Below are 24,371 nucleotides of genomic sequence, written 5' to 3'. Positions count from 1 at the left end.
ACATTTTCTCCATCACTTTCTAAAGTCTAGAGTGATGAAATAATAAATTAAGTCCTGATTCATAGCATTTGTCAATTTCCAAAGCATAAATGTTCACAATGAAAATTTAACTATTAGCTCTGTAAGCCAGTATGGGATGGGTCCAGTCCACCCCTGCTTCTGTTCCTCCACCCTTAGCTGATCTTCATCTAAATATCTTCCACCACATTTGTCTCCTACAGGCCCTGAGCTTCTTCACATGAGTACTTCTATTTCAATATTGTGAGGTTTCGCAGTCTGGTCAGTGTACATATGCCCTCCTCCAATACAGATCACAACTTTTACAACTGAATAGTCATTCTTCAATATTTGCTGTGGCTGTGAAATTCATCACCCTGGGTTAATTTAGTCAGGAGCTTCTCCACAACTGGCAAAGCTAGTCCTTGGACAACAGACATACATATAGTCTATCACTGATCTAGTACTTTGAACAGTTCCACATTGGTGGAACCTACAAGAGCCTGGTAGCATTGTCATTGAGAGTACAAGATCACTTCTGCATCATGATGAGGCAGTCTAGTAGGACTTCAGTGGGAACTTCACACAAGAATATGTTCCTGATATACAATTACATTCAACTCCCCTTTCCTTCCCCTCTTTTATCTGTTGTATTCCTTTTGGATATAATTCTTCTCTATTCTCATTCCAGCCATGACTCGCATAACGCCAATTCTCAGAGACACCTATGAGATTAAATGTTTCTTCTTGCATTGTGGTTTCTCATTTATCCCGTTGACTCAAATGAACTTGTGATCTCATTGCTGTCAGCATGCTCTCTATCCAAATAATATCACATTTTATCCATTCCCACCCATCTAGTGCAATTCTTGTTGAAATTTTCCCATAACTTGAACATAGGAGGTCCCCACCTAACATGTTAGCGGTCTTTGTTGTCCTTGGTGTCTCTTGATGTCATAAGGATATGGTCAGGTTGAAACATTTCACAAACAAGAAAAAGCAGTAGAAGAGGAATAAAAAAAATTAAGTGGAAAAAAAAGATAGATTGATCATGTGGCAAGAACGAGGGACACCCATTGGACAGTCTGTGTGTGTGTGTGCCATTTATATCCTTATGACATCAAGAGAAACCAAGGACAACAAAGACCGCTAACATGTTAGGTGGGGACCTCCTATGTCCCTCTCTGTTGCTCTTTTTGCAGTATGTGGCTTTGCTCAATTGCAGTATATGACACATAGTAAGCTCTTTAAAAAAGGCTTTTTCATTCATTCATTCATTCCTCAATTTTAATTCTTCAGAGACTGTAGTGGATTACGACTCATAGCCATGCAACAACAATGGCATTATATTGGTATTAAAAAAGATGGGCCATTGTTTTAGAGAGAAACTTGGGGACACTAAAAGAACTCAGCAAAAGGCAATCCAGCCTACTTGTCTTCTCCTCTCTTGGTCCAAATAATCATCCCTTTACAGGGCTTTTCTAAGATACATACACACACATACATATAAAATCTATGCTCCTACTTTGCCTCATACTCTGTTTAATAGGCATCCTTTATCCTCTTGATTTTTCCCATGTGGATAATTAGAACAAGCTCTTTTGAGTTATTATAGATACCGTCTAGGAGGGTAGGCAATGTTCTAGGACCTCATGTAAATTCACAGGAGAGAATATTTGTAAAGCACTTACACAGTGCCTGGCACAGAGTAGAAGCTACATAAATACTTATCCCCTGCCTTTCTCTTCCTTTTTCTTCCTTTCCTTTCCCTTCCCTTCCCTTCCCTTCCTCAAACAGCACAATCTCATCTACAAAAAAGGAGCATCTGGAGGATGTCACTATCTAAAGGAAATCCTTCTTTGACTTGGAATCTGTGCTTGAACTCCTCATTGACAATGGCAAACATCTTTGGCAAGGGCAGGGAAGAGAATAAGTATTTCTATAGTGCCTATTTTACTTATATAAGCTTTTATATAGTGCCTACTGTGTGCCAGGCACCACGTTAAGTGCTTTACAAATATTATACCATTTGATTTTTCTCCCTATTTTATGCCTCAGCAAACAGATCAGAGGTTCAGCATTGATGAATAACATTACTATTTAACAATTATGTAAATAAGTACATTTTATTATATTAATTTATAATATAACATAAATTAATTATAAATATTGTAATTGTTAATTATCAATATTATAAATTAATATAATATATTATAAATTATATAAACAAGTAACATTAATAATTGCTATCATTCATATAGCATTTTAAGGCTTGAGAAGTGCTTTACATGTATTATCTCATTTGATCCTCACAACAACTCTGTGAGGTAGGAGCTATTATCATCCCCATTTTACAGATGAGGAAACCAAGGCTGAGAGAGGTCAGTTATAAAATGATGTTCATCAATCAAGGTTATTTCTGTTGTATATTTTTCAAGGAATTTTATATCTTTTTGATACATACTTCAAGGAGACCTTGTTGGGGAAAAGCATTTTAAATGGTATTTTGTTCACTGAATCAAATGCTTTTTTAACAGTCAACAGAGTAGGGTGGATGAGGTATTGTCTACATCTTTTCATTACTTGTTTCTTGATAAAGATGTAACTTGCTGCAGATGTCACTTCTGAAAGCCTGTTTCCATCTAATACCTTACCAAGGATGCCCTTCATGTGTGTGCTGATTGTCCTTATAAAAGTTTTAGATAGAGGAGAGAGTAGACATGCAGATTATAATTACTAAGCTTCCCTCAGTTGCCTCTTTTGGGGTAATAATTGGGCTGAAATTTTCTTCTCACCTTTGGTATCTTTCACTCCTTGAAAATCAAACACACTCAAAACTGTGTCACCTCAGCATGGAGCTTCTCTGCCTCCCCTTGGGCTTGCCCACCTGCTTTCCTCATCTTTGTTCTTTTCCAGGCTATTTCTACCTCCTTTAGAAACATATCTGGGGGGGGGGGAAGACCAAAATAAATAAAAATTGATAAGGATTGTTAAAAAAAAAAAAGAAAGAAAGAAACATATCTGAGATGATGACATTGGACTCTAAATGTGGTGGCTCAACAGTCCTTAATAATGATAAGATTTCTTTAAAAGAATATTTTCAGAACTTTTTTATCTTTGTTTTTCAGTTGTCATTGTTTCAATTTCATCCTTTGATACCATCAGGGTGATTTTGCTTAGCTAGGCCTCTTACCAAGCTTTCTTTAAAATGATTTGGCCTGTTGCTTCTTTTTGCTTTGTGAGATGATTCTGTTCATAATATTCCCTCATCCTTCTAAATTCAACATTTTGAAAATAAGTATATATCCTAAATCAGTTTTGCCAGTGGCTGCCCTATCTACTTCTCAAATAAGGAAAATGTTTGCTGGCTAAGAAGGTTTTGTTAGACTCTTTTGGTTTCTTCATTATAGAGACTGATTTATGTCAGTTAAATTCCTGTATAAAAACTATTACAGTCATTGTCAATGTCCTTTCTTCTAATCCATTAGAATGTGAGCCCCTTTGGCCTTGCTTTGCATCACAGCACACAGCACAGTGACGCCACATAGTAAGCACTTGATAAATGCCTAGCATTTCTATAGAGCTTTAACATCTGCAAAGATATTCGCAAATGTTGTCCCATGTTATCCTCCCAACTCCCCTGGGAAGTAGATGCTGCTATTATCCTCATTTTACAGATAAGTAAACTGAAGCAGATGAAGGTTAAGTGATTTACCCAGGATCACATAGCAAGTAAGTGTAGATTTGAACTCGGGCCTTCTTTATTCCACATTCAGCTTTTTTGTTTAAATATGTCTGGTTGGAGTTGTTTTCATCTCATGCTGCATCTTTTTTTTTTTCATTCTTCCATATAGTTTTGTATTAACTTTGGCCTTTGCTCTAAAAAGTCAGTAGTCTGAAAATACACAGACAGCTAATTCAGGAATGACTGTCATACCAGTAAACGGTTGCTTCCTGTCTGTTTAAAGGCAATCAATTTCATTTTTAAGAAATGGTGTTCATCATTCTTACAAGTCTAGTGCCTTTTGATTCTTTTGTATTCATGGTGCTTAGGCAAGAGGCTTCTGTGCAACCTATCAGTCTTTGGCTCTTCCCATGCCTTACTCCTGAATTATATTTTCCAATCTGTTTCTTACCATCTTTATCTATTCTCACCTTTGCATTGAAGTTACCAAGTATCAATGTATATTTTAATATGATATGGATGATCTTATCAAAAGATTTCTCCAACTTGTTCTTTAGGGGCAGCTAGGTGGCAGGGCGGATAGAGCACCAGGCCTGGAGTCAGGAAGATTGATCTTCCTGAGTTCAAATCTGGCCTCAGACACTTACTAGCTGTGTGACGCTGGACAAGTCACTTCACCCTGTTTGACTCAGTTTCCTCATCTGTAAAATGAGCTGGAGAAGAACATGGCAAACCACTCCAGCATCTTTGGCAAGAAAATCCCAAATGGGATCATGAAGAGTTGGATGGGACTAATCAACAAGACGACAACAAACCTGTTCATCCACAGCAACTGATGTGGGCACATAAGTTATATTTACTTTCCTCATGATTTTTGCTTTGTTTCTGCAAATACTGGTCATGAGCAGTGAAATATAAGTTGACTGCGTTTTGGATGAAACAATGTTTCCTGATGCCTTTGGGCTCAAGATAAGACCAAATCTGCAAGTTCCTTTCTTTTCTTCTCTAAGGAAAATTTGTGAGCTATACTTCAGTTTAGCTACAAATTCCTTTTGTCTTGTCTTTCTTTATAGCAAGAAATATCAAGATTGACACGATTCAGTTCCTGCTGTAACATGTATACTCACTGGCCAATGGACAAAGATGTTACCTTTTGTGTAATGAAAACTAAGAAAAGCTCATGTTGACAGTTTAAAACTGAGTGACTCATATCTTCTGTCCTGTTCCTGCTACTCTTCCTCCATCACTGCAGAATATCTGAGACACTGGAATTTTATTTGCTTTGTTTGTTTTTTATTGGCTTCTAGGATTTGGTCTCTGATGAATTCCTGGCTGTTCTTCTTGCTATTTGTGCTGTAGCTGCTCCTTTCAATGGTAGGCTTAACATATATACAGGTTTTCCCACTACCCCTCCCTATTCACCTAAAAGCTTGGATGAGATTTGCAGCCACACCATAAACCGCCCTAATCCAGGCCCTGGAAGGTGGCCACCCGGGGTCTTTTTTTTGTTGTTGTTTCAATGGTTACTATGGTCAAAAAATTCATTGCTAAGTGATCGGCCTGTTGCTAATGAGTATTCATACTCGGTAGTCAGAAAGCATTGTAATGCATTGTTGAGACCAAGCTTGAAGCTTTTTTTTGAAGCATGATGGTGCTTTACAGAGCTTATGTTCCACTTACAGAGCCATCAAGAAACCAGGGTCCACTCCACACCACAAATTAAAACCTTCCTTTTTAGTTTCTCCATAAATATTAAATTAAGAAGTAATATTTCTCTCTAAAGCTCTTTCCAGATTCCTAGGAAAAGCCCCCTGGAGAGGCAAGGACAAAAGTCAATCAATAAACATTTATTAAGTGCCTACTATGTGCCAGGCACTAAGCCCTGGGGATAGAAAGGCAGAAAACTGTCCCTGTTCTTGGAGCTCTAAGTCTAATGGGGGAGACAACATCCAAATAACCAAGTCCAAACAACATAAATTGAAAATGATCAGCCAAGAAAAGGCAATAGAATTAAGAGGGATCAGAAAGGCCTTCTGTAGAAAAAGACTTTTCTAAACAAAAAGGATTAAGGGTGATAACCTTAAATTTAACTCCAGTCTTATTTACTTCCCTACCCCAGAAGAGATTAGATAATTGACCTCACCTAAGGGCCTCTCCTCCAGATTCATCCCCATGAAGGGACTGGTCCCACCTTTTCAAAGAGAAAGAATTAAGATTAGCAATGGAAGGCAGAAAGTGGGGGAGGGGTCCAAGAAAATGGAAGAATGACTCAGATGCTCAGTTCTGAAATGTATTTTTTAAAAATATCTTTTCCTTGTTCAAGATTTCTATAAATGTTACCTGAAATTGTCTTGGGACAGAGTCACGTTAGAGAACCTAAGAAAATATGGTAGTGTAGACATTTCTTTCTTTGAACTAGAAATGACTTGGTTATGGATTAATATTAAATTAAATCAAATTGTTTCTGGTAGACTTGAAGCTAAATCATAGAGGACAATATTAATATTGTTTTTTTTCTTCAACAAGTAAGACTGTGTAGATATCCCCACTTATTACACAGAATTTGTGCATTTGTAAATAAATATCTGAGACACTAGGATTTTGTTTGTTTTTATTGCCTTCTAGGATTTTGTATCTGATGAATTACCAGTCAGTTCTCTACCTATTTTTTGTGCTGAAGTTGCTGCTCTCAATGGTATCTGGTTTAGCACATATACAAGTTTTTCACTACTCCTCCCTTTTCAGCTTAAAACCCAGATGAGATTTGCAGCCATAATCTTTTCTCCTCTCCTACTACACCCACCCTAGTTCTAGCTCTCTCCACTTCAAGCCTGAATTATTGAAATTGCCTTGCAACTGTCCCTGTCCATTCAAAATACACCTACCAAGCTAATTAATATTTCTGTTCTTAATCATCAGATCTTACCAAGTCATTTCCCTACTCCAGTGGCTCCCAATGGCCACTGGAAAAAAATATATATATATGTATATATATACACACACAAACTAGTTTGCTTGGTATTTAAAGACCATCATAGTCTGGCTCTAGACTTCCGTCCCAGCTTGTTCCACACAACTTTCCTTCACGCTCACTAAAATCCAGTCAACCTGGCCGACTTATTCACATTACACGACATTCCATCTCTCACCTTGTAGCTTCTACTCAGGCTGTCCCTAATGCCTGGAATGCCCTCTTTGGCTTCCTCAAACTTAGACAATCCTTCAAAGTTCAGCTCAAGTGCCACCTTCTACATAAAGTCTGTCCTGATCCCCCAGCTGATAATAATAATAATAATAATAATAATAATAATAATAATAATAATAACTAACATTTATGTAGCATTTGCCACATGCCAGGCACTGTGCTAAGCACTTGTGTTAAACTTGTTTTTTAAAGTCTTGGCTCCCAAATTAGATTGTAAGCTACTTAATCAAATAAAATACAAAAATTGTATTATGCATGTTGGTATTCCCATCTCATTTGTTACGATGCTTTATAGTGTGTGTTTGTTTGTGCATATGCACATATATTTCATCTCAGATATGTTTCTCTGATTATCCTTATAAAAGTTTTTATGAAGAGGAGAGAGGAGACATATAGATTAGAACTACTAAGCTTCTCTTAGTTGCCTCTTTCCGGGTAATAACTGGAGCTGAGATTTTCTTCTCACCTTTGGTATCTTTCATTCCTTGAAAATCAAATACACTCAAAACTGTCACCTCCAACATAAAACTTCTCTGCCTGCCCTTGGGCCTACCCACCTGCTTTCTTCATCTTTGTTCTCTTTGAGGCCATTTCCACTTCCTTTAGAAACATATCTGAAGACCAAAATAAATAAAAATTGATAAGGATTGTAAAAATATATTTCTATGCACATACATGCATGCATACGTGTATATGTATATATGCATGTGTCTATACATACACATACACCACCCCATAGTGCACAGAGTGCTGGGCCTGCAGTCAGGAAGACTGATCTTCCTGCATTCAAATCTGGCCTCAGATACTTACTAGTTGTGTGAGCCTGGGTAAGTCATTTAACCCTGTGTACCTCAGTTTTCTCATCTGTAAAATGAGCTGGAGAAGGAAATGGCAAACCACTCCAGTATCTTTTCCAAGAAAACAAGACACAAGGTGTGAGACATGACTGAATAAGAGCAAATGCTGAGAAAAGGGAGAGCATAAACAAATAGGACAAATTTAATTATTACTTTGATAAAATTAAATATTTTTGTTAAGTTAATATAAATTTTTATTCCATGTACAACCTTCTGGGGTTTTTTGTGTGTACTTGAAAGCTTTTTTTTTTGAAGGAAAAAAGAGAGTAAGTGGATCAGCTTTTTAATTTTACACAGTTGAAATTGTTTTTAATCTTTTATGATGACCTTTATCTCTTGCTCAGTTAAGACTTCTCCCTCTATTCCCCACCAGACATGAGGAAAAGGTTAATTTTCCGATTATTTTATAATGTGACTTTTCACATTTTGGTTGTGTATACATTTGGAGCTGATTATAGTGTATATCCACCTATATTTTAAATTCTTTGAAGACTGGGATTGTTTCTTGTACTCTTTCAATAGACTGCTACAGGAGATATAATGCTGGGCCCTGAATAAAAGCTTGTCAAATGAATGATTAAAACAAGGTGATTTGCTGGAGGCCATCTTTAATGTGGTCAGAGGTTAGGCAGAAATTCAAGAATTTAAAGTTCAAATGATAACTTTGCTATATGTCCTCTGCAAAAATTTTGGCAAGTGACTTATTTTCTCTGACCCTTATTTTTAACATCTACAAAACGAGCCTAGTAAATCATTGTAGGCATGACATGAATACGTTCACCATAAAATGCTGCTAATTCTCTTCCATCTCCCTCCAAGCCCTTCTCTTTCATGAGGGAACTTGTGCCCTGAAGTTGGGAGTATCAGGTTGTGTATAACTGAATTGCGGCTCTGAATGTCTCCCTGCATCCCTACCCTCGCACCCCTCACACTCCAGAGATCAGGCGGAATATCAGTCATGTCTATATTACCTATAATCCAAAACAAGGTCTGGAAGATCTGTATGTCATACTGGCACTTGGAATAAATGTGCCTGCTTACCAAAAGCTTGACTGGAGACTCAGTGGCTTCCAGAAAAACAAATAATGCTACACTTTGTTGAATCTTGTCACACTCTATCACCCAGGGCTTAAAGGTTACATACATCAATCCACTTCATGGTAGTGTCTGTGAAAGGCCTTGTAAGTACATAGTTCATCAATTTGTTCATTCGTTCAATGATGCCTCCCTACCTTCAGCAAATAATTATTAAGTACCTATTCAATAAAGATACTGTTTAAAGCATTGGGGATACAAAGATAAGACATAATCTTTTCCCTCAAATAGTTTTCTTTCACTGGGAGAGAATATACAAACAAATAGATAGATACATACATACACATATAATGCCTAGCACATAATAGGCACTGAGTGCTTATTGATTGACATATGTGTACGTGTGTATATGCAAGATCTACTCAGAGACAGGACTCCTTCCGTAATTCAACCCAACTGGGTTGATCAAGCTTTGAGCATCTTACTGTCCCTTCAATCCTATCATTGCATTATGTTCTGATGCAGGTCACAACTATCGCCTGTAACATATTTCTTACCTCTGGTAAGAGTTGGAAGGGTAGAATTTTCAATAGAAAGAATGATGGATTTAGAATCAAAGAACCTGTGTTCTAATCTTTATTCTGTTACTTCCTTTTTTTTTTTTTGAGTGAGCAATCACTTAAATTCTTTCCTGTAAAATGATGAACTTGGACTTAGATAAACCCTAAGGTTCCTCCCAACTCTAAACGTTTCTTATACTATTAAATGAATTCAGAGGCCAAGAGCACTGTATCTCTAGGAGTAAACCATCCTCCCTTCCCTCCTGGCCAATGGAATGACTTCAGCTGCTAGAGGTTCATTTTGCTCATCTTCAGATCAGCCTGAAGGGCCTGTTGGTAAATGGTTCTCATCAATGTGCCTACAGAGATAAATGACATATTTGTGGAGTAAAATTAATTGCCTTGCTTTGGAGCAGATAACAATTCCCTAACATTTGAGTTGTTGTTTCATTTCTATGGAAATAGAGAAGTATGGAACCATTGGAATCGAGCCATGGTTTCCCTCCCTCTCTGTACTGATAGAGCTGGGTTTCTCTAGGGAGCCAAAAAACTAAAAGAAGGACCCAACCATTCCAAAAGCCCTTTGGCTCTTCCTACAAGTTGGAACTAAAACATTTCAGTTTGTTCCAGACAGGATTCAATCTTTACCTGTGATAACACTTAGCAAACTTGGTTAAGGGGTTAGAGGAAGAAGATGGGAGGCAACCTATATCAAAGCTATCGTCAAGGCTGTTACACTCATGGGCCTAGTATAGAAGGAGGAGTGACTCTATGATTCTGAGTGACTTATAAATTGTGGGCCAAGTAAAGAATAGAAATCTGTCAATGCCAGCTAAGTGGGGGGGGGGATAGGAAGTCTCATCTTTGCCCCCTTTATCATGCAATTTTCTGACCTCTCCCCATCCACGTATGTTTAAAAGCAAAATAGTAGTCTTTTCCAGAAAAGTGTCTGCCTGGAGGCAATAAATAAGATTGGAACACATAAAGCAATAAAGAAAATTGGGATACAAGCCCTTCTTGGGATATTTTGCCCAGATTTGAGACGTGAGAGACTAGAAACCCTTTTGGAAAGAAGGGTGAGAAGAGAAAGCTATTTTTCATAAGAGCAAAGCATTTAAATAAATTCCTCTTCTGAAGTAATTCACTTTTCATTATAGACTATATTGTTTGTGTATATTTTTGCTGTTTCAGTCAAAAGTAATAGATTAAAAAAAATTGGTGACCAGAATACTCATTTAGAACTGTTAGCACATTATAACATTTTTGGTTGAGGATGTCAAAGCATTCATTGCTATCAGGCAGTAACCAGGGACATTAGCCATGAGATCCAAGCACATTAAGAAGCAGCAGTGATAGCAGGGACAGGTGGAAGGCATAAATAATGTTTTGGGGGAGAGAAAGGATGTCATCACATAAACTGTTTTTGTCAAAATTTTTAATTCTGTTCTTCCATTCATCAATTTACTGTTAAATGTCAACATAAGATTTCAGATGACTCTTTGACTGAATCTGAGCAGCAACTTCCTCTACAGAGTGTTCTGACCCTAATTTGGAAAATCTTGAAAACTATGCTTACCTGCTATCCGTAGCTCTGTGCCTTTCAGTCAGCCCTGACCATAAAGCGAAAAAGACAAGAAAAACAAAGGGATATAGATGGCATGTGACATACTTCTAAGTCACCAAAACTTGAACTGAAGTTCTCATAATCAAAAACATAAAAGAGACAGAGAAAGCAAGATGGTGGAACAAGACAGGAAAAGTTTCTCTCAATGTCTGGTTTTGTTACTGTTCAGTCAATTCAGTCCTGTCCGAATCTTCATGACCCCATTTGGGGTTTTCTTGGCAAAGATGCTGGAGTGGTTTGCCATTTCTTTCTCCAGCTCATTTTTCAGATGAGGAAACTGAGGCAAACAGGGTGAAGTGACTTGCCTAGGGTCACACAGCAAGTAAGTGTCTGAGGCCAGATTTGAACTCAGGAAAAGTAATCTTCTTAACTTCAAACCCAGTGCTCTATCCACTGTACCACCTAGCTGCCCATAATGCCTGGCTTACTCCTATCTATATTCCAACATTCTATTAGCCACAGTATTAGCTAGCTTGGGTGAGTAGTTAGTGTTCCCTGCCACTGACAGGATATTGAAAAAACAAGCACTGGTCACCAGAGTTGTTGTCTTTTCCCAAGTCCATATGCCGTACCTCAAGGAGGTAAGATTCAGAACTAGATTTGCTTAGTCCTTGATCTAGTAATAATGTCCCTGGTTACTGCCTGATAGCAATGAACGCTTTGACATCCTCAACCAAAAATGTTATAATATGCTAACAAACAGTTCCATTAATATTTCACATACTCCTTTGCTTACTCAAAGATGTATTGATTGTTGGGGGACTAAACAAGCTAAATTGTATCTTCCCTACAGCTTCTGGGTTCAGAGCAACTTACTGGTTGGGGGTACCATGGATCCAGGAGAAACTGATGTGTGTTCAACAGTGAAGAAAAGGTTTCATTATGTACTGTTTGTCCCTCTACTGTTTCCATAAAAAAAAAAAAAAGGAAAAATACTGTCTACCATATCCAAGTAAGCCTGTCTATTCCAGTGGCGAGCCAAGTGTATTACGGCAAGGTCACATGACTAAGCCTCAATTAAATAGAACAAATTCAGGGAAGAGGTAGGGATTTTGCCAGCAGGGGTATCACAGAACTATATTGATTATATTAATCCATACCAAACACACTATTTGGACTATTAAGACAAGGCAGTCACTGAGAGATAAAGCCAAGAAATAAGAGGTTGTGGATTCTCTAAGAACTACAGAGAGCTTTGCACTTCCCCAGCACCCCTCCTGCCTAGTGTGAGTGAGGGACTTCCAGGTCCATTTTTGCTGAGTAAGATCAGGTTAGCACTGATCCATTGTGGTTAAATTTGCAATGGTACCAGGTACTACAGCCATACCTAAGATTCCATTACTAAAAGACCTTTAAGAGGCTATATGGAATAATGGTTAGAGAGCTGGTTTCTGAATCAGAAAGACCTGAGCTCAAGTCCCACTTCTGATACATCCTGGCTATGTGACCCTCGTCGTTCTTGAGCAAATCAAAATATCAACCCGTGATGTTATTGCTCCTCTTTGAAAACAAAGGATGAACAACAACGATAACAAGAAAGAAATGTCAAGGTGTTTCCTGGGAGGGTTTAAAGAAGTAGAGTTTACCCTCTCCTTTATCCTGGCTGCCACTGAACCATGAACACATGGCAGCTAAAGGCCGTGTTCTACCTAGAGGAGCCTGATTCTGTCTTTCTGTGCCTCTTCTGTGTTCATCGCCCAATCTTAAATGAATGACCATCAACCCCAAAATGGACATGTCCAGACTTAGATGCCACACTGTGAGTTTGAGAGACTCAGAGACCCTAGGTACTTTGGCTGGAGCTGACTAGCAGCCCAGGAGGAATCTACTACAGATATTCTGGCACTTCTTGGAAAAGGTCATTCCCATCAGTAGAGAGAACCGAAAACCTGCCCCAGTTTCTCAGAAGACATCTGCTGTGAGTGGGACAGCACAGAATTAAGATGGACTATGGAATGCCTATTTGGTAGTTGTGCAAAAGGCTTCATTTTCCAGTGTTTATAACAGCTTCCTAGAAGATTGTAATGGTAGTTATGTCACTGATTGCCTAAGTCTTGTCAAAAACTAACTGGTCAGTCAAGAACAAACCCAGCACTGAAAAGAGTCTTAGAAAGAAATCTATTAAGTCATCTGCCAGGGAGAAGAGCCAAAAAAGGGGTGGCCACTCCTCCAGAGTCTCTGTAAGTTTTATATTATATAGAGACCAAACAAAGGAACAAGGAAACAACAGCTGATTGGTCAGAACAGAGGCAGTTTCTAGATAAGACTCATAGATTACTTGAGATATATGGTAGGAGGAAACTCCCTAAATTCCTTGCTTCAATCTTTAGCTCCCCTGGAAAGTTTTTTGGGGGGTCAGCATAACCTGAGTTAAATATTAAACAAATCTATTCTTTAAGCAACAAGTCTGGTCTTTTAGCCACACAGGGCTAGGTTCAAACAATGCTATAAAGTTTTCCCACAATGCCATAAATTTTTTTTTTGTCTTTTAGCATTTCATTTGTGTTTCGGAAATAATTACCTGTCCTATATCTGATTCATACTGTACATTGAGTACCTTTTTTATTCCTCATTTTAAACCTAACTTACAAGTTTAATGAGATGAAGAGTATAAGAAAAGGGAGCTGAACTTCTCTCATTAATTGCCAGCATGAATCTGGTCAGAACCACATAGCTGGGTCCAGAGATAAATGGGGGGCTTAAAGGACAAAGAAGAGTGACAGGGACCCCAGCTCCCTGGGCCTAGCATTAGTTATGATTATTAGAAAATAAAGGTATGAAAGGAAAGAGACATAGGCCTCCCACACCCTGAAAACTACTATTTCAGTCTTCCCTGGCTCAATCAATTGTATTTCAATTGTACCACTCCTTTTTGACTAATGATGATAATTTTTTAAGATCTGCAAAGCACTTAACATATATTGTCTTATCCGAATTTCACAACAACCCAGTGAAATAGATATTGAAGATATTATTACCCTCATTTTACAGAACATAGGCTCAAAGATGAGGAAACTCAACCTCAGAGAAGTTAAATGGGCTGCCTGTGTTCACATCGCATATGTGGGTCAGAGACAGGGTTCAAAGCCAGTTCTTCCTGACTCCAAATCACTGTGCCATCAGCTGCCTTTCACATGTGACTTTGATTATAGTCTCTACTCCAAAAATATCTGGTGGCTTTCTGTTGTTGGTAGAATAAACTCCAAACTCCAGAACCTGGATTTCATGGGCTTTCATGATATACTCCTGATTCCACTCTTCCTTTCCTCTATGCTCCCATAGCTCTTTGTATGTTCTTTATGGCTGAAATACCACCCCAATTTCCTCCATTCTCCCCCCTCACCCTAACCCCCTATCTTTTAAATCTTACTTATCCTTTAAGGTCTAGCTCAAATGCCACCACTAAAGGACAATTGTGAAACAGCATGGTATAGTGAAAAGAATACGGGTTGGGGTCACAGTCACATTTATATAGGGAGGACAGAAATTTTGGCTGCTAAAGGGGCAGTGGAAGTAGAAGTATGGCAAATGTCTCCAGATTCACCTGCTCTGCCGGATTCACCTCTGATTTGCATGGGATCAAGCTGGTAATATGGGAGTAGAAAATAATTTTCTCATTCTAAGTCAAATAAGAATTTAGTGTGTCATTCCCTCAACCCTTCCAAGTACTGCATAAGAAATGGAGTAAAAAAGACAAACTGAAATGCCCCAGAGATTTCTATCCAGCCAGCTGGGTCCAATTTGTTGGCGTCTAAATTGCAGCAAAACTAAAATATTTTGAGGTGATAAGCTTTTGAGAACTGAGACATTAGTAACTACAGCTCAAAGAAGAGGCTGAATTATGGCTGAAGACCAATGGATAGGAGCAGAGAGCAGTCCCAACAAACCCTTAGCAAAGAAGCTAAATCACGGCTGAAGACAAGAAGATGACAATAGAAGCCAGTTGCTCAGCAGAGAAACTCCACAGAGAGCTTCAGCAGGTCAGCAGAGATGCCAACGGAGAGTAGCTCAGCAGTGATAAACAGCACGATGACATCACCAGAGGACACTGGTAGCTTGGCAGAATCAGAGATACAAATTGCCTTGGCCATAGCTTTTCTTAGGTTTGTCAATTCCCTTAGGTATGTGAGTCCCCTCCACGTTGATGGACCCTCCATGAACATTCCATGTCCACATACCTGCCCCATGAGCTGTGTTCCCTCCACTTATGTTTTCCCAGCTATTTCAGCTCTTTTGAGACACAGACCCAAGTCAGCTACACCCATTTAGTAAGGCCCATAGGCATTTAAGTCTCTGTTTTGAGTTCCTTTTATCTTAGCTGCAAGGAAATATTTTGCATCCTAAAGTCTTATTTGTCTTAAAGTGAGAATGCTCCTTTCAACCCCTTTCCAATTATACGTGATGCCAGAAATAACTCACACAGACCACAAAGAGTTAGTAGAGCTGGAGAACTTCCCATCCAGAAACCAAAGTACCTGTACTCTCAATCCTGGCTCTAATATTTATTACATGAATGACGTTGGTCAAATTTTTTCCAGGGGTGGGAAACCTGCGGCCTCAGCCACATGTGGCTGTCTAAGTCCTTGGATGCAGCCTTTTGACTGAGTCCAAGTTTTATAGAGCAAATCCTTTTATTAAGGGGATTTGTTCTGTGAAGTTTGGATTCAGTCAAAGGGCTGCACCTGAGTACCTAGGGGGCCACATGTGGCCACTGGGCTGCAGATTCCCCACTCCTATATTAACCTCTCTTGGACTTAACTTTTCTCATGTATAAAAGGAAGGACTCCAACTAAATTATTCCTAAGATATTTTTTAGTACTAAATCCTGCTGGTTGTAAGAAACGAGGTTGAAAGGGAAGGTCATAAAGGATCTTGAATGGAAGGCCAAGCAACATGAACGTTTTAACTTCTAAAAAGTAGGAATTATTTTATTTTTGTTTTTGCATGCCCCATTGCTTGGCACATAATAGGCGCTTAATAAATATTTGTTAGACATGGAAAGTTTTTAAAATAAAGTCATGATATAATACAAGAAAAAATGAAGAAAACATGCAGAATTCTAGGAAGATTAGTCTGATGATCTAGGGTGAATTGAAAAAAAAAACCTAGAAGAGGGGAGACAAATTAGAAAGCTATTATTCTACTGCAGATGTAAGGTGATTGGGTCCAGGAGTCAAGTGGTGGCCATGAGAATGGAAAAAAACAGGAAAGATTAGAAAAACAATACAATGGAAGAAGGGACAGTACTAGGTAGCAGCAATAGGTATTACACATCATAGGTGGTATTTTGGTCCCAACTCCTTCTAGTATAGACATGTTTGAGTTGGCCCAGTCTCCAAAGTATTTAATCCTCAAGAGCACTGAACTGAGGTTTTGTGCTCAAAGACAAGTAAATTGTTTCCCTTGAAGCATCTCCTATGATTGGGTCCTGGAGCTAACTTTCCTGAATAGAAATCCTCTACTCCATAGCACACTGGTCTCTGTCAAAAATGATTCTGTCAGGTTCTACAACCAAACCCAAGAGCCCTTCTGGGGCCTGCTCTCCACTATGCCATCTGGGCAGATGTGCATAGGCCCAAGACCTTGAAAACCTTAACATCAGGGGTCTCAGTACAGCAGGCTTCTGCAGGAGGAAGAGGTCTTGGAATCCTGAGATCTCAGAGCTCAAAGAGAGCAACATTGCCCCTGGCCAGAGGTTCTATGGGTGAGGGGCTCCTGGACAGTGGCTTAGCCAGACTCAGGTAGAATGTTGTGAGTATTTGCAGTTTCATCCAACTTGTTGACTCTACTGGAGAATGGAAGGAACAGGTGGAACAAAGGTTTTCACTTCTCTGTCCTAGGAGGGCAAGGAGAGAGCCTTGTAGTATCCCACTGAAAAGAATGGCCTTCTCTCTCGTCACCAAACAGGACACGATGTCTAGGGTAAGATTAATTTATTTATAATTTACAACAGAACTAGGTAGAGGCACTATTTTCAGGACAGGCCAAAAACCACTATAAGAAAATCTGGCTTTTTATTTTGTACAATGTATATCAATGAAGATTCCATTTGATGTTCGGTATGATAAGAATCATGGTGAATGGTGAAGTCCCTTTCACAAGGTCTTACTGCACTTCAGTAATATACGTGGTGCTAAGTTTGCATGGTCTGTCAGTGTCTGACATGGTGTTCTATGGGTGGGAAACAGGAGCTGGAGGAGAGGGAAAAGGGGGAGGAATCCACAATTTGGATTCTGTTTGGTAGCTCCCTATCTTTCTCTATAATCATGAGATCATAGGTTTTGGTATTTAAAAGAAATCTGAGAGATCAGCTAGTCTAACTCCCTGATTTTATTACTACTACTCAACAACAAAAATAATAATAGCTGACATTTGTAGAGCACTTTAAGGTTTACAAAGCACTGGATATATATTATCTCATTTGATCCTCACAGCAATGCTGTGAAGAACATCCTCTTATTATCCCCATTTTACAGAGGAGGAAACTGAGGCTGAGAGAGGTTAGTGACTTGCCCATGGCCACACAACTGCTAAGTGTCTGAGGTGAGATTTAAACTTATGTCTTCCTGATTCCAAACCCAGCACTCTCATCCACTGTGCCAGACTGAAGCCCTCAATAGTTAAATGGGTTGCCCAAGCACACATATAGAGCTAACGATAGAACCAAAATTGTGACCTAGGTCCTCTGCCTCCAAAACCACTGTTCTTCTCCTCTATATTCTTGCTCTGTGGCCAGGGAGGAATTGCAAAGATTGTGTTGCTTGGTTGTGAAGAGCAAGGGAGCTTGAGAGTAGAATGTGGGTTTTGAAATAAATTAACTTTGAACCCCAAAACCTATAGTTTTTAGATCTTATGGAAGGTGAGGGGAAATGAAAGCAGATTAGGAAAAAGAGCAATACAGCAGCTTGTAACCCAGACTTACTGCTGATTCCACACCAGAGTCTGCACAGGAACAGGCAGCAGGGAGGGGTCTAAGTGGTAGATGAGTTACAAAGAATTCCTGAGACTCCAGACATTTCTCAGCACCTAGACCTATTATCACCATCTCATTAACTAAGGGTGAGGCAAGACCTAAAAACTTGTGTAGACCTCACTGGGTTGGAAGAGCGTGTTGGGTTCTGCCTCACTGGAGATGTTCAAGTGTAGACTGGATGGTCACTTGTCAAGTATGTCATAGGAGGGATTCTTGTTTCAAGGATATGTTGAACTGGACAGTCATTGAGGTCCTTCCAACTCTTACGTTCTGTGGTTCTGATTCTGTAGGTGGCAGGCATCAAACTCTTGAGATGCCAAAGAATCAAAGAGAAAAGGCCTGTCTGAGTGGCTAAAGTGAACACATATTCGTAAGAGAAGAATTCAGAGCAAGAGCCAAACAAATAAGTTCCATGGAATGACTCCAAAATCAAGAATTAAGTTAGAAAAAGTCGATTTGTGTTTACAGATACTGTGTTTATGTAGATCACTTTTTTTTCCTAAAGAAGGATAATGGCAGAGCTTCTTAAACTCTTTCCATGAACTAAAAAAAAAATTAGTAATTATAATTCAATACAATTAATCGGTTTCCCTTGTAAAGATATACATCTTATTTTATTCATTTAAAAACATTATTCTAAAAAGAGGTTCATAGGCTTCACCCAACTACCAAAGCGGCTCATGACACACACAAAAAAGTTAAGAACCATTGTGTTAATGGAAGTAATTAGAGGTGACAGCAAATTCCAATTAACAGAAACAAAATCAAGAAGCAGAGCTTCTAGGCAGTACCCAGGATAAGGAAGATGTGAAGATGACTCCAAAGGAGAACAGCCCCAAAAGGGCAACTACCCATTTGTCTCATGGCTTATAAATTCATCTGTATCTTTTTAATTTTCCAGAAGTAGGATTGGTAGAGCATTGGCCCTGGAGACAGGAGGACCTGAGCTCAAATCTGTCCTCAGACACTTGACACTTACTAGCTGTGTGACCCTGGGCAAGTCACTTAACCCCCATTGCCTCACAAAAACAAAACAAAACAACAACAAAAAAGAAGTAGGATTGGTAAAAGCTCATTATCATTCAGGAATGTATCCAAAAAGATTCTTGATCCTATTAATTTTTTAACTCATATGACCTATAAGAGTAGTGAATTCCCTGAGTTTAAAGTTGTAATTCACTTTTTTTATCCAACAATTATTTCCTTCAAAAATTAAGAGGTGCTCCCACATTCTAATATTCTAGGATTTAGTGAACATTCCATGTTCACCCTACCCATTGTCCTTCAACATTTTTAAAACTATGTTTTTATTCTATCTCAGACCTTTTTTTTTTCTTTAGGACTAAAAAGTTCTATATTTTTAGCCTGCTTTTGCGTTAGAAATGCTTCAGCCCTTCGACAAAAAAGCCCCAAGTGGAGACTCCCTAAAACCATTTCCATTGGTTCTACTCAGATTCATTGTGGTTTCTCCTCCACAGCCCACGTACCCATCACCATGACTTCCCGACATAACTCTGCAGTAATTGTCTCCCGCAGTGTTCTTTGAGGCATCTAGTTTAGGAAGAGTAGTTAGGTAGACAACAAACGTGTGTGTAGAAATTCCAGCGTTCAAACTATGTAGAGGAAAGTAATTACAGATATCAACTCACTACATTATTTAAACAGGTTAACATGAAAATAGAGTTTTTAGTAGTCTCATCTAGTTCCATTTCCTTGTTTGCTCTTATTTTTACCATCACCACCACCAACAACCCCAGTGACAACCAGAGGACTAGTGGAAGAACAAATAAGATTCTTTTTTGTATTATCTACAGGTTCACCTCAAAGTCAAAATCCAAACACAAAATCCAAGTAGTTCCCCTATTTTTCTATTCACAGACCATTTCTGATCTAGACTCTTTCCTCACCTACAACCCAGGACTAATATCCAATAGAGGTATCTTTGTTCTACCTTAATCCTTTCTCATTTTCCTGTACTGCCTCTTTTAATAAATGCTCATTTTTCACACACTTTGCCCATAACCACCCATCCCAATATCATATCTAAAAACAATTTAATGTGGATTACTTTGGTCTCAGCTAGACTAAGGTTACCATCTGACTCCAGGGAGGTGTTTGGAGGCCAACATTTACTTGCTCACACTGCAAACTATCCATAAGCAATGTGCTGTAAATGCAAGAATATATTGTACTCTCAATTCCTAACAAAAAACTCATTTTTCATGCTACTGGATCCCAAGGATGGAGATGAGGGAACCAATGATGCAGAATAAGCCATTTAATTTAAACATACTCCTATGCACAGATCCTCTGAGCTACTGGTGAGAATTTAGCACCATGAATCATTAAGCCACAGTGTCCCTCATGATAAAACAGTAAATGCTAATGATGAAGTCATCTCAGAGGGAGGAGAGGACTCATTTGGGTAGTTTAATTTCAGATAATCATTTTCTCTTCATTTTATTCATAAGCTCTAGGATGGAGAAGTTTAAGGGATTTACCTTTAAAGGAAGAGGAAAATATTCTGATTACAAAGTGGAGCTTGTGGTAGTTATTATATAAAGGACCATGATAATATTTCCTAAGAGTTGGTGGAAAATATGTGTAGTCTCTGTTTTCAACCTGATTTCTTCTGGCCGGCTACACATCATAGCCATATCCTAACTCTGTCACTGAAAAGCTAGTTTTTAGCTCTGGTATGTTCTAGATTTTTTATTTCCAGTATAACATTTTCTTCATATAAGTTTTCTTTCTTTCCATGGTTGTCTAGACAGAAGCTTCATCCATTCATTTCCATCCCATAGAATTTTCTCCCATTGTTCCCACAGAAACCCAAGATGACCACACCACAAGTGAATCAGACCACCACAGTGACTCAGTTCATTCTGCTTGGTTTTCCCATCAGCAGAGAGGTGGAGCTGCTGCTCTTTGTGCTCCTTCTGCCCACCTACCTGACTACACTCCTAGGAAACACCCTCATCATCTGCATTGTTGTGTCCTACTCACGCCTCTACACACCCGTGTACTTCTCCCTTTGCAATCTCTCCATCTTGGACATCCTCTTCACTTCTGTCGTTTCCCCAAGAGTTCTGGCCAATTTGGCCATTGGGGATAAGACTATCACCTTTGCTGGGTGTATCACCCGGTGCTTTTTCTACTTCTTCCTGGGGACAGTGGAGTTTCTTCTCCTGACATCCGTGTCCTATGACTGGTACACTGCCATCTGTAACCCACTGAGGTATAGCACGATTATGAGTCCTGTGTGCATTGGACTGGTTCTTTTCTCATGGGTGGGTGGTTTCTTGTCTGTTCTCTGCCCCATCACATTTATCTCTAGGTTGCCCTTCTGTGGATCCAATATCATTAACCACTATTTCTGGGGCAGTGGACCCCTACTGGCCTTTGCCAGTACAGACAGAACATTTATAGAGCTGATGGATTTCCTGCTATCTTCCCTAGTCATCCCCTGCTCCCTAATCCTCACTGGATACTCCTATGTTTATGTCATCATGACCATCTTGCACATCCCATCAGCCAGTGGGAGGAAGAAGGCCTTTAACACCTGTGTTTCTCACTTGACCATTGTAGTGATTGCTGGTGGGATCACAGCCTTTATCTATGTGACTCCCTCCCAGAAAGAAACCTTGGAGATCAACAAAATACCTTCAGTGTTGAGCAGTGTGGTGGCATCTTTTCTTAACCCCTTCATCTACACCCTGCGCAATGACACTGTGCAGGGGATCCTCAGGGAGGTGTGGGTGGGAGTCAGAGCATTCTTAGTGGGAAGGGGGAGGGAACTGCTGAGCAGAGTATCTAAAAAAGATCGTTGACAAAAAAATTGAATCCTATTTCTCTTCACTTGAGTAAGAACCATTTTATTGTATTATGTAAATATATTAAAAATATAATATTCAACATATCAATCTATTTGGTAAAATAATATATTTAATAAAATATATCTCTTATAATATTAATGTTTATTATGTAATCATATAAATATATAATCAATCCTTTTAACATTTACAGTGATGTCAATATATAGCAACCTCCCTCCTTCTCTGAATTTAATGCTCCCTAAGGGTTAGAAAAAAATTGAGCAAAAACATTTAATACAGTAACTGTATCTAGCCATCTGATAATATATATGATATTCTTTCTTAGTAGCTCCCTTCATATTTGCCACAACAGGAATGGAATTTTTCATTGTCTTTTCCCCAGATTGCTAGCCAGTTTTCGATTTGCTAAGACTTCCTATTAGGGGAGGGAAGGGGGAAGAGAATAAGAATTTATGAAGCACGTGCTATTTGCCAAGAATTGTGCTTAGCGCTTTACAAGTATTACCTCATTTCATCTTCACAATAAAACTGAGAGTTAGGTGCTATAATTACCATTATTTTACAGGTAAGGAAACTGAAGCTGATAGAGGCTGAGTGATTTGCCCAGGATCAAAGAACTATTACATGTCTGAGGTGAGAATTGAACTTAGGTCTTCTTAACTCCAGGCCTAATGATTCAACTACTGTGCCACCAAATGGCCTTGTAATGATCTTTCCTTTTCTTTTTTTTTGGCTAGGCAATGGGGTTAAGTGACTTGCCCAGGGTCACACAGCTAGTAAGTGTTATATGTCTGAGGCTGGATTTGAACTCAGGTCTTCCTGAATCCACGGCCAGTTCTCTGTCCACTGTGCCACCTAGCTGCCCCATGATCTTTCCATTTACACAGTCATTGTATATATATTCTCTTGCCTGTGATTATTTTACTGTATGTCAAACAAATCTAATATTTCTAGAGTCATTATTTCTTTCTTCACAATAATATTCAATTATATTCCTGAAACATAATTTTTTTCACTCGTTTTCCAACCAATGGGCTTGATTTCTAGTTCTTTGCTATCACAAAGAGTGCTTCTATGACAAACAACTTTGACTTTAAAACTCTGATCAAAGAAAGGACCAACCACGATTCTAGAGTACTCATGAGAAAATGAGCTACCCACTTCCCTCTGCCTCCTACATCCTGAAAGGTGACTGGCTTAGGATGCAAAATAAGATTTTTTTGGGACATGAATGCTGAGGGAATTTTGTTTTTACTTGAGTGTGTGTGTGTGTGTGTGTGTGTGTGTGTGTGTGTGAGGAATATTGGGAAAAGAAGTGAGAATGATGCAAGAAAATCATGAAAAGAGAATGAACAGCTTGGTAAAAGAGGCAAGAAAAAAATACAGAAGAAAATAACACCTCAAAAAACAGAATTGGCCAAATGGTAAAAGAGGCACAAAAATCCACTGAAAAGAACTCCTTAAAAAGCAGAATAGACCAAATGGAAAAATTCACTGAATAAAATAACTTTTTTTTTGGTGCCGCAATTGGGATTAAGTGACTTGCTAGTAAGTGTTATGTGTCGAACATGGGATTTGAACTCAGGACCTCCTAACCCTAGGGCCGGTGCTCTATCCACTGCACCACCTAGCTGCCCTATCCACTGCACCACCTAGCTGCCCCAAAATAGCTTCTTAAAGAGCAAGAATTGGTCAGATGGAAAAAGAGTTACAAAAGTTCACTGAAGAAAATAATTCCTTAAAAATTAGAATTGGGCAAGTGGAAGTTAAAGACTCCATGAGACATCAAGAAACAATAAAACAAAGTCAAAAGAATGAAAAAATAGAAGAAAATGTGAAATATCTCATTGGAAAAACAACTGATCTAGATAATAGATCAAGGAGAAATAATTTAAGATTTAATGGACTACCTGAAAGTCATGACCAAAGAAAGAGCCTAGACATTGTATTTCTAGAAATTATCAAGGAAAACTGCTCTGAGGTCTTAGATCCAGAGAATAAAATAGAAATTGAAAGAATTCACCGATCACCTCTTCAAAGAGATCCCAAAATAAAACTTCCAAGAACAATCTAGCCAAATTCCAAAGCTCTCGGGTCAAAGAGAACATACTTCAAGCAGACAGACAGAAAGAATTCAAATATCATGAAGCCACAGTCATTATAACATAAGATTTAGCAGCTTCCACGTTAAAGGAGCAGAGGACTTAGAATAGGATATTCCAGAAGGCAAAGGAACTAGGATTACAACCAAGAATAATCTACCCAGCAAAACTGAATATAATCCTTCAAGGGGAGGGTAGAAATTTATATTTGATGAAAAAGCAGACTTTCAAGCATTCCTGATGAAAAGCGCCATTCCCCATTTGGTCAAAGGAAATAAACAGGTGGTTTTCAGAAGAAGAAATCAAAGCTATCTATAGTCATATGAAAAAATACTCTAAATCACGATTGATTGGAGAAATGCAAATTAGAATAATTCTAAAGTACCACCTCACACCTATCAGAAATGACAAATGCTGAAGGAAAAGATAGGGACACTAATGAACTGCTGGTAGAGAAGTGAACTGGTCCAACCATTCTGAAAAATAATTTGGAACTA

General features: G+C 38.7%; 1 protein-coding gene across 1 annotated transcript; it reads left to right on the top strand.

Annotated features, from left to right (window-relative positions):
• Nucleotides 1-20,773: 20,773 nt before the first annotated feature.
• Nucleotides 20,774-21,766, top strand: LOC110206810 (olfactory receptor 6J1-like). The gene has a single exon (XM_020984329.2). The coding sequence runs from the start codon at nt 20,774-20,776 to the stop codon at nt 21,764-21,766; it is 993 nt and encodes a 330-aa protein (XP_020839988.2).
• Nucleotides 21,767-24,371: the final 2,605 nt, after the last annotated feature.

The sequence above is a fragment of the Phascolarctos cinereus genome, unplaced genomic scaffold, assembly GCF_003287225.1.
Source record: "Phascolarctos cinereus isolate Bilbo 61053 unplaced genomic scaffold, phaCin_HiC Scaffold_3;HRSCAF=262, whole genome shotgun sequence".
NCBI lineage: Eukaryota > Metazoa > Chordata > Mammalia > Diprotodontia > Phascolarctidae > Phascolarctos > Phascolarctos cinereus.
The sequence above is the reverse complement of the archived record's forward strand: the minus strand, read 5'-3'. Positions and strand labels throughout refer to the sequence as shown.